Source organism: Heptranchias perlo, chromosome 8 (genome assembly GCF_035084215.1).
Source record: "Heptranchias perlo isolate sHepPer1 chromosome 8, sHepPer1.hap1, whole genome shotgun sequence".
NCBI lineage: Eukaryota > Metazoa > Chordata > Chondrichthyes > Hexanchiformes > Hexanchidae > Heptranchias > Heptranchias perlo.
In genome coordinates, this window is record NC_090332.1 from 41,102,664 (window position 1) to 41,115,630 (window position 12,967).

Sequence of the window (12,967 nt, forward strand, 5' to 3'; positions counted from 1 at the left end):
GTAGGTTTTAAGAAGTGTCTTAAAGGAGAGAGGGGTGGAGAGATGGAGGGGCTTTAGGGAGGAAATTCCAGTGCCAATATTGGGGCTAAGGGAATGGGTGATGCATTACGAGACCAAGGTTAGAGGAATGCAGTTTCCTGGTAGGTTGTAGGGCTGGTGAAGGTTACAGACTAGGCAGTGGCGAGGCCATGGAGAAATTGAACACTGATCAGAATTTTAAAACTGAGGCATTAGTCGACAGGGAGCCAGCGTAGGTCACCGAGCACAGCTTGAGAGGAGGCGGGGGGGGGGGGGGGGGGGGGGGGGGGGGAAGAATCAGACCTTGGTTAGGATGGAGCAGCAGAGTTTGGACAAGCTCAAGTTTATGGAGGATGGAAGATGGCCAGGGGTGCAATGGAATAGTCGGTTCCCAAGCAGATACGCAGAGGCAGGGGCAGAGACACGAAGGTGGAAATAGGCGGTCTTTGTGATGGATAAGATATAGGGTCAGAAGTTCAACTCAAGGTCAAATAGGATGCCAAGGTTACAAAGAGTCTGGTTCAGTCTGAGACAGTAACCAGGAAGAGCGATTGAATCGGTGGCATGGCAACGGAGTTTGTGGCAGGGGCCGAAGACAATGGCTTCAATCTTTCCAATGTTTAATTGGGGGAAATTGCAGCTCATCCAGGACTTTGTCCGACAGCACCGCCAGTGGAGGGGGTCGAGAGAGGTGGTAATGAGTTAGAGCTGGGTGTCATCAGCGTACATGTGGAACATTAAGTCACATCTCCGGATGATGTCACCGAGGGGCAGAATGTAGGTGTCAAATAAGAGCGAATCAAGGATAGATCCTTGGATTACTCCAGAGGCAACGGTGCGGGGGACAGGAAGAGAAACCACTGCAGGAGATTCTCTGGCTACAACTGGATAGGCAAAACTGAAACCAGGCAAGGACGGTCCCACTTAGTTGAAAATGGAGGGGCGTTGGAGGAGGATGGTGTTGTCAACCATGTAAAAGACTGCAGACAGATCAAGTGGATGAGGAGAGATAGTGCACCATATCCACAGTCACAGAGTTATGTTATTTGTGACTTTGATTAGGGCTGTTTCAGTGCTATGGCAGGGGCAGAAACCAGATGGGAGGGGTTCAAACATGGAGTTGCGGGAAAGATGGGCATGGATCTGGGAGGCGACACCGTGTTCCAGGATTTTGACAAGGGTAGGGAGGTTTGGAGGTGGGGTGATAGTTTGCGAGGACAGAGGGGTCATGATGGGCTTTTTGAAGGCGGGGGGGGGGGGGTGATGATGTCAGATGTGAAAGGGAGGTTGACCATACCCTAGAAGAGGGAACCGTTTACAATATAAGCTAGCATAGGAATGGAAGTTTGGTGGTCAGCAGTTTAGAGAGAATAGGTTCAAGAGAGCAGGGGGGGGGGGGGGGTCTCATGGACAAGATGAACTCAGAGACAGCACACGGGGAGATAGGAGAAAAACTAGTGAATGATGAGAGTTCAGGGCTAGGGCAGGCAAGGGAGGAATGCAGCAGAGGCAGTTGAACAGATGGTCTCAATCATGGCGACAAAGAAATCCACCAGTTCCTTGCATTTGTTGTGGAAGGGAAAGCCAGGGGAGAGGGGTTCAAGGAGACGGTTGGCAGTGGAGAAAAGAAGCCGGGGTTAGTTAACTGCACATTAACCATGCTAATTAGCTCAAACATTCCACAACCAAGTAAAAATCAGTTTAATTCACTAGACAGGTAGGGAAAAAAAGTAACTGGTGACCACAATGAAGCTGATCAAATTGCTCAACTTTTTCCCCCAACCCGATCTCTTGTAGTGGCTAGGTTTCCTCAACATCCATGGCATTGCTCAATGGTGAGTCAGAGTATATGCTGATTTCTAACAACTAGGGTGTTGTGTCATGTAGGGGACAGCATCACAGCCACTGATTTACAAGTGACTAAAGGTCAAATTCTATTATTGCATGTATTTCTGGGATTTTTTTTTAAAACTGGTGCTCTGAAGATCAAATTTCATGACTGTCCATTATTCTGTGAAAACTGTAAATAAACTCCCATAATTTGCACTGGGAGATAAGGTTTGGCAACAGTGGAGCTTCCAATCTGGTGGTGCCTCCCCAGTGTCCAATGACATTTTCCTAATGATTGCCAGTGCCATAAATCTCCTCCCTAGTCTCTCAGCACTCTGGGATAAATTCTATCTATCCCTGGAAATACATTGTTTTGTGTCCATTTAGCTTGTCTAGGACTTCCATCTCATCACAGATTTTATTTGGGATCTCTGTCTAAAGAGATGTTGCTGAAGTCTTCCATTATGAATACTTGGAAGCAGTATTCATTGAGAATAATTATAATCCTCAGTTTCAAGACCGCCTCTTCACTGACTGTTCGCTTGCTGTTGTGATACTGAAGAATCTTTTACTGTAATGCTTAGCCTCAGTTACTGTGACATTTTCCAGCACATGCTTTGCCCCTATCACCCTTTTAAGGTGTTTTTGCATTTTCTTAAAATCATCCCAGTGAGCCCCTTCTTTCTCCCTGTGGGATTTGTATAGGCCATTTTTGTTCTTTATTTCACTTAATTTGTTAGGTTTGTAATTGTTCTGCACGATCAGTATATTTTTAAATAAAATCATAAAATGCTGGAAACACTCAGATCAGGCAGCATCTGTGGAGAGAGAAAGTTAATGTTTCAGGTCGATGACCGTTCGTCAGAACTAGAAGTATAGATTTAACAGTTTTTAAGCAAGTACAGAGCCAGGGAAATTTGGGGGGGGGGTGGGGGAAGAGAAGAAAAGAAGAGGGGAGAGGAGGAAAGAACAAAAAGGGAAGGTGTGAGGGCAGCAGTGATTAAATGACAAAAGCGATAATGGTGCAAGGCAAAGCAGGTGGTAATGGGACAAGTAAAGGGTCTAGAGGAGCAGTAAATGGCAACAGCAGAACCATTAACAGCACCTGTTGTCCGACAAAATGGGAACAGTGGTTACGATCTGAAGTTATTGAAATCAATGTCGAGTCCAGAAGGTTGTAAAGTGCCTAATCAAAAGATGAGGTTGCTGTTTCTCGAGCTTCCGTTCAGCTTCATTGGAATAGTGTAGGGGGCCAAAGACAGAGGTGAGAGTGGGAGTGGGACAGAGAATTAAAACGGTAAGTGACCGGAAGCTCAGTCACGTTTGCGCACTGAATGAAGGTGTTCAGCAAAGTGATCATCTAATCTGCATTTGGCCACCACAATGTAAAGGAGACCGCATTGTGAGCAGCGAATACAGTATACTAAATTGAAAGCCCAAGTAAATTGCTGTTTCACCTGGAAGGAGTGTTCAGGCCCTGGGTAGTGGGAAGGGAGGAGGTGAAAGGGTAGGCGTTGCATCTCCTGCGCTTGCAGTAGGAATGGGAGCAGGTGTTAGAAGAGTGGACCACGGTGTCGCGGAGGGAACTATCCCGTCGGAATGCCGAAAGGGGAGGGCAGAGGAAAACGTGTTTGGTGGCAGCATCGTGCTGGAAATGGCAGAAGATGATCCTTTGAATGTGGAGGCTGGTGGGATGGAAGATGAGGATAACAACTTGCATTTACATAGTGCCTTTGACATAATAAAACATCCCAAGGCGCGACACAGCAGTATTACCAAACAAAATTTGACACCGAGCCACATAAGGAGATATTAGGACAGGTAACCAAAAGTTTGGTCAAAGAGGTAGGTTTTAAGGAGAGTCTTAAAGGAGGAGAGGTAGAGAGGTTTACGAACATGAGAAATAGGACCAGGAGTCTGCCATACAGCCACTCAAGCCTGCTCAGTCATTCAATAAGATCATGGCTGATCTTCAACCTCAAATCTACTTTCCTGCCTGATCCCCATAACCCTTAGAGTCCAAAAATCTATTGATCTCAGTTTTGAATAAACTCAATGACTGAGCATCCACAGCCCTCTGGGGTAGAGAATTCCAAAGATTCACAACCCTGAGTGAAGAAATGTTTCCTCATCTCAGCCCTAAATGGCCCACCCCTTATCCTGAGACTATGACTCCTAGTTCTAGACTCTCCAGCCAGGAGAAACAGCCTCTGCATCTACCCTGTCAAGCCCTCTAAGAATTGAGTGTGTTTCAATGAGATCACTTCTCATTCTTCTAAATTCCACAGAATATAGGCCCATTCTACTCAATCTCTCCTCATAGGACAACCCTCTCATCGCCGGAATCAATCTAGTGAACCTTCATTGCACCCCCTCTAAGGCAAGTATATCCTGCCTAAGGTATCGAGACCAAAGTTGTACACAGTACTCCAGGTGCAGTCTCACCAAAGACCTATATAAAATTGCAGCCAGACTTCCTTACTCTCATACTCCAATCCCCTTGCAATAAAGGCTAAGATACCATTTGCTTGCTGTATCTGCACGTTAACTTTGATATTCATGTACAAGGACACCCAAATCCCTCTGAATACCAACATTTCTTAGCCTCAACTTTTTAAAAAATTGTGCTTTTCTATTCTTCCTACCAAAGTAGATAATTTCACATTTCCCCACATTGTACTCCATCTGATCGATTACTTATGCTGTCTATATCCTTTTGTAGCTTCTTTGCATCCTCAATGCTTACTTTCCCACATAGCTTTGTATAAGTTAGCAAACTTGGATACATTACACTTGGTCTCATCTAAGTCATTAATATAGATTGTAAATAGTTGAGATCCAAGCACTGATCCTTGCAGCACTCCACTAGTTACAACCTAGTTTTCCATCTGTCAACCAATCCTCAATCCATACTAATGTATTACCCCCAATCCCACGAACCCTCATGTGGTGTAACAACCTCTTGTGTGGCACTTTATCGAACACCTTTTGAAAATCCAAATATACTACATCCACTGGTTCCCCCTTATCTACCCTGCTAGTTACACCCTCAAAAAACTTATTTGTCAAACACGATTTCCCTTTCATAAAACCCTCCTGACTTTGCCTAATCATATTATGATTTTCTAAGTGCCCTATTACCACATTAATTGATTCTAGCATTTTCCCCATCACTGATGTCAGGCTGACTGGTCTACAGTTCCCTGTTTTCTCTCTCCCTCCTTTCTTGAATAGCGGGGTTACATTTGGTACTTTCCAATCCATGGGGACCATTCTAGAATCTAGGGAATTCTGGAAGATCAAAACCAATGCATCCTCTATCTGCAGCTACCTCTTTAGGGAGGGAATTACAGAGCTAAGGGCTTAAGTAGCTGAAAGTACGGGCATCAATAGTGGAGTGATTAAAATCGGGGATGCACAAGAGGCAAGAATGGGAGGAGTGCAGAGATCTGAGGGTTGTCGGGTTGGAGAAGGTTACAGAGATAGGGAGGGGCAAGCCATGGAGGGATTTGAAAACAAGGATGAGAATTTTTAAGAAAGTTGTTCCCGGACCAGGAGCCAATCTAGGTCAGCGACAAGGGTGATGGGAGAACAGGGCTTGGAGAGAGTTAGGATACGGGCAGCAGAGTTTTGGATGAGCTCAAGTTGATGGAGGGTGGAACATGGGAGGCCAGCCAGGAGAGCATTGGAATGGTCAAGTCTAGAGGTAACAAAGACATGGATGAGGTTTTTTCAGCAGCAGATGAGCTGAGGCAGGGGCAGAGATGCATGATGTTATGGAGGTGGAAGTAGGTGGTCTTGGTAATGGAGCGGATATGCGGTCAGAAGCTCATCTCAGGGTCAAATAGAACGCCAAGGTTGCGAACGGTCTGGTTCAGCCTCAGTCAGTGGCTAGGGAACGGAGTTTGCGGCAGGGGCCAAAATTGGTTTTCCCAATATTTAGTTGGAGGAAATTTTTGCTCATCCAGTAATGGATGACAGACAAACAACGTAACAAATGACACAGTGGAGAGGTTGAGAGGGGTAGAGCTCGGTGTCGTCAGCGTACATGTGGAATCTGACATTGTGTTTTCGGATGATGCTGCTGAGGGGCAGCATGTTGATGAGAAATAGCAGGGGGCCCAAGGATAGATCCTTGGGGGACTCCAGAGATAACCGTGCGGGAGCAGGAAGAGAAGCCATTGCACGTGATTCTCTGGCCACGACTGGATAGATAAGAACGGAACTAGGCGAGCGCAGTCCTATCCAGAGAGGTGCTGGAGGCGGATGGTGTGGTCAACCATGTCGAAGTCAGCAGACAGGTAGAGAAAGGCGAGAATTGATGGTTTACCATGGTCACAGTCACATAAGACTTTGATAAGGGCCATATCAGTATTGTGGCGGGACGGAAACCTGATGGAAGGATTCAAACATGGAGTTTCAGGAAAGATGGGCACAGATTTGGGAGGCGACAACACATTCAAGGACTTGAGAGGAAAGGGAGGTTGGAGATGGGGCGGTAGTTTGCAAGGACATAGGGGTCAAGGGTGGGTTTTTTGAGGAGGGGGTTGATGACGGCAGATTTGAAGGGAAGGGGTCAGAACCTAAGGAGAGGGAACTCTTAACAGTATCAGCTAACGTGGGGGCCAGGAAGGGAAGTTGGGTGGGAACAGGATCAAGGGTGCAGAAGGTGGGTCTCGTGGTCAAGATGAGCTCCGAGGGCGTATGGGGAGACAAGAGCGAAACCAGAGAAAGAGGAGAGTTCAGGGCGAGGGAACCATAGGGGAAGTTTGGCTTGGTGGGCTAGGTGAAGGGAGGAAAGCAGCAGAGGCAGCTGAACAGATGGTCTCAACCTTAGTGACAAAGAAGTCCATGAACTCCTCGCACTTTTTGTTGGAGGTGAGGGTATGGGCGGGCTAGGGGAAGAGGGGTTTGTAGTGGAGGAGAAGCCAGGGTTATCTTTGCATTCCAGCATGATCCAGGAATAGTAAGCAGTTTTGACATATGAGAGCAGGACCTGATGGTGCTTCATGTGATCCAGTCAGATCTGGCAATAAATGGCTCAACCAGTTGTCCGCCATAAACATTCAAGTCTGCATCCCTTGGACTTGAGAGTGGAGATGAGAGCCATACCAGGGGAAACGACCAGGGTGAGAGAGTAATGGGTTTAATGGGGACAAGGGCATCAAAGGTGGAGGCGAGGGTGTGATTGAGTAGCTCGGTAGCTGAAGTGACGTGGTGAATGGAGAACCATCAGCTAGACAGTTGGGAATTTGAAAGTGCAGTGGTAAGTGACTTGGGGGACAGTTTTTTCCAGGGGCAGACACAGAAGGAAGTGGTGATTGGGAGGGGAAAAGGAATGGAGGATGTGGGTCGAGAGGGATACAAGGAAGTGATCAGATATGGCCTTATCCACGATTGACACGATGGGAGTAGAGGCGACCACGTGAGATGGCAAGGTAGAGGGGGTGGCCGTGAATATAGGTAGGGGAGTTTATATGGAGGGAGAGATTAAGAGAGGTTAGGAGGGCAGTGAACTTAAGAGGAGAGAGCATGTTGAGATGGAGGTTAAAATCACTAAGGATGAGACGTTGTGCAGTACAGAGGCTAAGGGAGGAAAGTAGTGAGGTTATCTCGGTGAGAACCTTGGCGTGGTACTTGGGTGGGCGGTTGAGAACGAGGATTTTAAAAAGGTGAGAGGGATGGAACAAAGCGATATGTTCAAAGGAAACGGTGGTGCCAGAGGAGTAGGGGGACAGACCAAAGTGTGATTTGGTGATAAGGGCCATACCACCACCACAGCGGTCTTAGCAGGGCAAGTGGTGGAAGATATAGCCAGGAGGGGAGGCTTCATTAAGGGGGAAGGTATCATCAGCTGTCAGCCAGGTTTCCGTCAAGGGCATGTCAATGCAATCAGCCACAATAAGGTCAAGGATGGCAAGGGCCTCGTTCACAAGTGAACGGACATTCTGGAGGGAGATGCGAAGAGGGGCAGTGGTAGCTGATCTGCTGGCAGAGTCCACAGGGTCAGCACCGGGGTGAGTGGGATGGGAAGGAGATTGGCAAGATTAGCCCCCATCAAGCACATTGGGCGGGAAAGTTGAAGAGAATAGGATGGGGCAGTTGGGTTGCTGCTCATAAGAAGGAAGCGACGAGTGCCTTGATGGGCCCTTCGGAGGTTGCAAAGAGTGGCACAGAGGGCAGCTGTAGACTTAGAGGAGGGAGTCAAGCCTTGGATGGTGGCAGGAGAGTAGGACGGTCAAGGAGTGCTGAAGGATTGGGGTAGGGAATTTTTTTTTGGGGGGGGGGGGGGGGAAAAAGAGGGGGTGCAGAGTACCCAAGGGCAGAAATGAAAGGAGGCATGACAACAGAAAAGAGGGACCTAGGAGGGGTAAAGAAAAAAGATAAAGAAAGGGGAAATAGAAGCAACTGGCTTGATCTGGAATGGCAGCCAAAACACACAAACACTAATGGACACAGGGAAACTCAAATTACATAGGTGTGGTTACATAGCAAGATTTGGATAGATATGTCCCGGTAATAAACGAGGAATAGAGGAGACATAAGAAATAGGAGTAGGCCATACGACCCCTTGAGCCTGCTCCACCATTCAATAAGATCATGGCTGATCTTCTATCTCAACTCCAGGAGGTCTGCAGAATCGATCGTGGGGCAGCAAAATGGTGGCGACGCTGGAGGTTCCTATAAGATCCAGAAGCGGCAGAGAAATGGACCCAGCATCTCCTAGCCACCAACTCCATCTCTTTCCTTAGCAATTGTGAGGCTGAACCAGACTGTTCCCAACCCTGGCATCCTATTTGACCCCAAGCTAAGCTTCCAACCCCATATCCTCTCAATCACCAAGAACACCTACTTCCACCTCCGTAACATCACCCATCTCCGCCCCTGCTGAAACCCTCATCCATGCCCATTACCTCTAGATTCGACTATTCCTATGCTCTCCTGGCCGGCCTCCCACCTTGCACCCTCCGTAAACTTGAGCTCATCCAAAACTCTACTGCTCATATCCTAATTCGCACCAAGTCCCATTCACACATACCCCTGTGCTCGCTGGCTCCCAGTCCTGCAACACCTCGATTTTGAAGTTCTCATCCTTGTTTTCAAATCCCTCCATGGCATCACCCCTCCCCATCTGTGACCGCCTTCAGCCCTTCAACCCTTCTGAGATCTCTGCGCTCCTCCAATTCTGGCCTCTTGCGCAGCCCCGATTGCTTTGCTCCACCATTGGCGCGTCTTTAGTTGCCTAGGCCTTAAGCTCTGGAATTCTCTCCCTAACCCTCTACATTCCTCCTCCTTCAAGACACTCCTTAAATCCTACCTCTCTGACCAAGCTTAGCTTCTGGTCACCTGTCCAAATATCTCCTTAGGTGGCTCAGTGACAAATTTTGTTTGATAATCACTCCTGTGAAGCTTGGAATGTTTTACTACATTAAAGGCACAATATAAATGCAACTTGTTGATTCTGGGTTTGGTGCAAACAAAAATACTTTGGTCTAGTCACAAACTACAGCGTTATAAATTATCTTTTCAACAGAGAATGATTTCAGAAATACACCCAGGTGCTCTTGTAGAAAGGCATAGTGCTTTGCATTTCAAAACCATTAATTAGGTCACACCTGAACATAAGGCACTGCAAAGTGTTAAGTAAAGCGTAGAACTACAATTTTGTTTTTATGTCCAATAGCCAGCATGACTATGTCTTAAAGCAAAATTTGTAGAAGCCAGTTTAGTATATAAAGGATTCTTTAATGTACAACTAAATATATATTAGAAAGAAACATTAGAAGTCGTATCTACCAATCTTAATTTCACAAGAGGTCTAGAAGATTTTTTATTTCTACCAGTGAAACATATGACAAGTTAAATTCTGTTGCCAAGAATACTTTATGAAGGTCTGTGCTTCATTAACATTTGCATTGTACATTTCCTTTTAAAATTAAAAGGGGATACCGGCGATAACAATATTATTCAACACAATGAGCACTATGTCCTGCAAACATGTTTAGGGAAAAGAGGTTTAAATAAGCAACTGTATTTACTTATTTTGTTGTAATATGGTTTAAGCTGCTCTTATTTCATATGAATACAAACACTTATCTTCCTCTCCCACCCCAAAATAAAATCACTGATTAGCAAGATTGATGGTTGTGATTAAGGATTAACTTTTATTTTAGAAGGCTGAAACGGCTTTAAAAAATACCAATTAGCAAACCAATTTTTTAAAATCAAAAGTGAGTAACCCATTAATGATCTTGGGTTGCTTGTAACAAATACCTCACAGCTTGTTACCTTTTGGATCTAGCATTTGCTCTAGGAAAGTGTAATCTGCAAGCAGAGCAAGGGTGGGGGGAAAAAGTAGTCAGTTCTAAACCACACCAAAAGCTAAATATTGAGAAAAACAGTGAATTACCACAAGACGAAAGTGTCCATAAGCACAGGAAGTGTACATAAAAACAGAATTCAACATCACAGTAGCAATCACAGGGAATACGACCAGTTTCATCAACACATTTTCCTTCAAGCATAATACATCTTACTCAATGCTGCAATAATTTTATCACCTCGAGTAATTCCCCCTCCCAATCCATTTGCCAAGAAAACAAATGAAGTCATTCCCTCGTCATTCCCACTTGATCTTGCAAAGGTGTCAGATAGCAATATTGTAATGCGGTTTTACTACCTTACTTCTGTAAATAATGGATTAGTTAAAACATGAAGTTAATGCACATGCATGTTCAAAAGTTTAAGATATTAACCAGTTTCACATTAATTCAAAGCTCCAAATTCTGACCAAATGGCATTTATTGCAGAACAAAGGTTTGCAGCATACCATGGCTGCCAGATTTATTATGACATAAATATTAACTTACAAAGTTAGTGAAAATCACATTCTGTCGTCATCTTTTCATTTAGGCAACTGAACTTTGAACTGTAATTGCAAATGATAATTTAAGCCCTTTGCAATCACCAAATCTAGAAGAAGTGTGCCAAAGGGTTGTTTTCTGAAGAATTTTTTTTTAAGCTGTTATGCTTTGAGTAAAGTCAATTATGATTCACCAAAACTGAATCAGGACAGTTTCCTAATGAAAGATTAAGCGTGTGCAACTTCAAGTGGCATTTTTATTACTCGAGCTCCTTAGCATAGTTGCAACAGTTTTATAATATTCAATGTTTTTAAATAGTGCTTTCACCATAAGGAATTCTAACAAATTTAGTCATCTGATGACCATGGCATTGCCCATAGTTTAAATAAATATTTAAACCAATAATCTTTTCCAATGTGGTCATAGGCTTGTTTTGCATACTGGCTGATCTCTTGTTGTGATGCTCATGGATAGCTTGGTGGCTGAAGCATCATTGTAATGTTTAGCTGTTTGGATGAAGATTTGATCACTGTCCCTTTATGACCCCGATCAAGTACACCCTGTTGGGGAGTGGTTAAAACAGCAAAACTAGCTGCTAATCTGGCTCTGGCTCAGAAGAACCCCACAAAATGGCTACCTTTCTCAATTAAAAAAAATTTGTATCTGTAATAAAACTTCTGCAGGGCATGCACCAGTATTTTTAGTTACAGTTTTATCAATTTTTCCATTGTAAATTCGTGTAACATTTCCCATTCAATTTTGCTATGTCAACTGTCATGATGTAGCTACAGGCTCTGGCCACTAGGTCTCCAAACTCTACCTGATATCTTATTTGTCCTTTTGTGCTAGTAAGCTTTATTTTAGCTGTTCCCAGACCAGCTGCTCCTTGTTGAACAAATATTAAATAACAGATTTCAGACATAAGGAGGTATTCATTTTTTCATGTTCCAGGGGAAAGTAGTGTACAAAAGATTTAACATGTAACAAGCAGAATGATTTCTTTTTTAAAATGTATTTTAATATAAAACCTTATGCAAGTATAAACAGATTTATATTTTTATCTTTTAAATAAGTACTTCAGATTTTTTTTTAATTAAACACAATTTGGTTATTTGCTTGTTTTGCATACTAGCTGATCTCTTCCCGTGTTGCACATGGATAGCTTGGTGTCTGGACATTGTGATGTTTAGCTACTTAGAAGATTTATTCACTGTCCCTTTTAAGGCCTCCGTTCAAGTACTCCCAATTAAAATGTAGTTGAAATAAGCAAAACCAGTTAACAGTATCTGCTTTTCTGGCTCCAACAGAAGGGGGCTACAGAAGCGACTGGCAGGGAACCTGTGTGGCCAAGAACGAATCAGTGGAGCCAAGGAGCCACCGGCAGTTGAGATTAGGCAATGCAAGTTCTAGTCTGCTTGGGACAAAGCAAAAAAATTATTTTCAGTGAAATGTTTTCACAGCAGCTTGGGAACAATCGCAGCCCAGAACAAGCTGCAGAAGCACTGATTTGCAGGGCAGGGAGCTTAGCTCCAACAGATGAGAATACATGGCTGGCTAACAAAGCATCTCAGGTGGCATGAGAGGCAGAATCAGCAAATGCCCTGCTAGCAGCCTTAAAGATGGTGGGGTTAGAGGGGAGGGGCAGAGCAACTGAGCAGAGCCACTAGGTATATGAAAGAGGGCAGGAAGAGCAGTAAAGTGAGACCCCAGATATTGGCCTCGAACAGCATGGGCCTTGAACAGAAGGTGGAGGAAGAAAGCCTGAAGAATAAAATCTATACGTTATTAAAATAAATATTTTTTTCAGTATAAACATTTCCAGTGAGCGAAGAAACAAAGGGAAAACAAAGCCCGGTCAGCAAAATCAGCTCCACAGTGCCACAATGATGCTGAAGCTTGGCAATGAAAAACATACCAGATGGAAATACTGGGGAACCAAGAGTCTAATGAGAGTGAGTAACAAAGTAATTAATAGTAAAGAAAAAGTACTGGAGAAATTAATGGAATAAAAGCCGACAAATCCCCTGGACCTGATGGGTTTCACTGTAGGGTTTTAAAAGAGGTGGCTGCAAAGATAGTAGATGCATTGGTTTTGATCTTCCAGAATTCCCTAGATTCTAGAATGGTCCCCATGGATTGGAAGATACCAAATGTAACCTTGCTATTCAGGAAAGGAGAGAAAGAAAAAACAGGGAACTATAGGCCAGTCAGCTTGACATCATTAGTAGAGAAAATGCTAGAATCTATTAAGGACG

General features: G+C 44.5%; 1 protein-coding gene across 2 annotated transcripts in view; it reads right to left on the reverse strand.

The window, feature by feature from the left end:
• Nucleotides 1-12,967, reverse strand: part of LOC137324571 (reticulon-4-like) — an 88,598-nt gene that overhangs the window by 70,919 nt on the left and 4,712 nt on the right. Inside the window, exon 2 of one of the 2 annotated variants that reach the window (XM_067989010.1) lies at nucleotides 10,138-10,173. The exons of the other annotated variant lie outside the window; for it this stretch is intronic. Within the exon in view, the coding sequence (XP_067845111.1) occupies nucleotides 10,138-10,173 (36 nt within the window). The remainder of the gene's footprint in view (nucleotides 1-10,137; nucleotides 10,174-12,967) is intronic. 2 annotated transcript variants of the gene reach the window in all.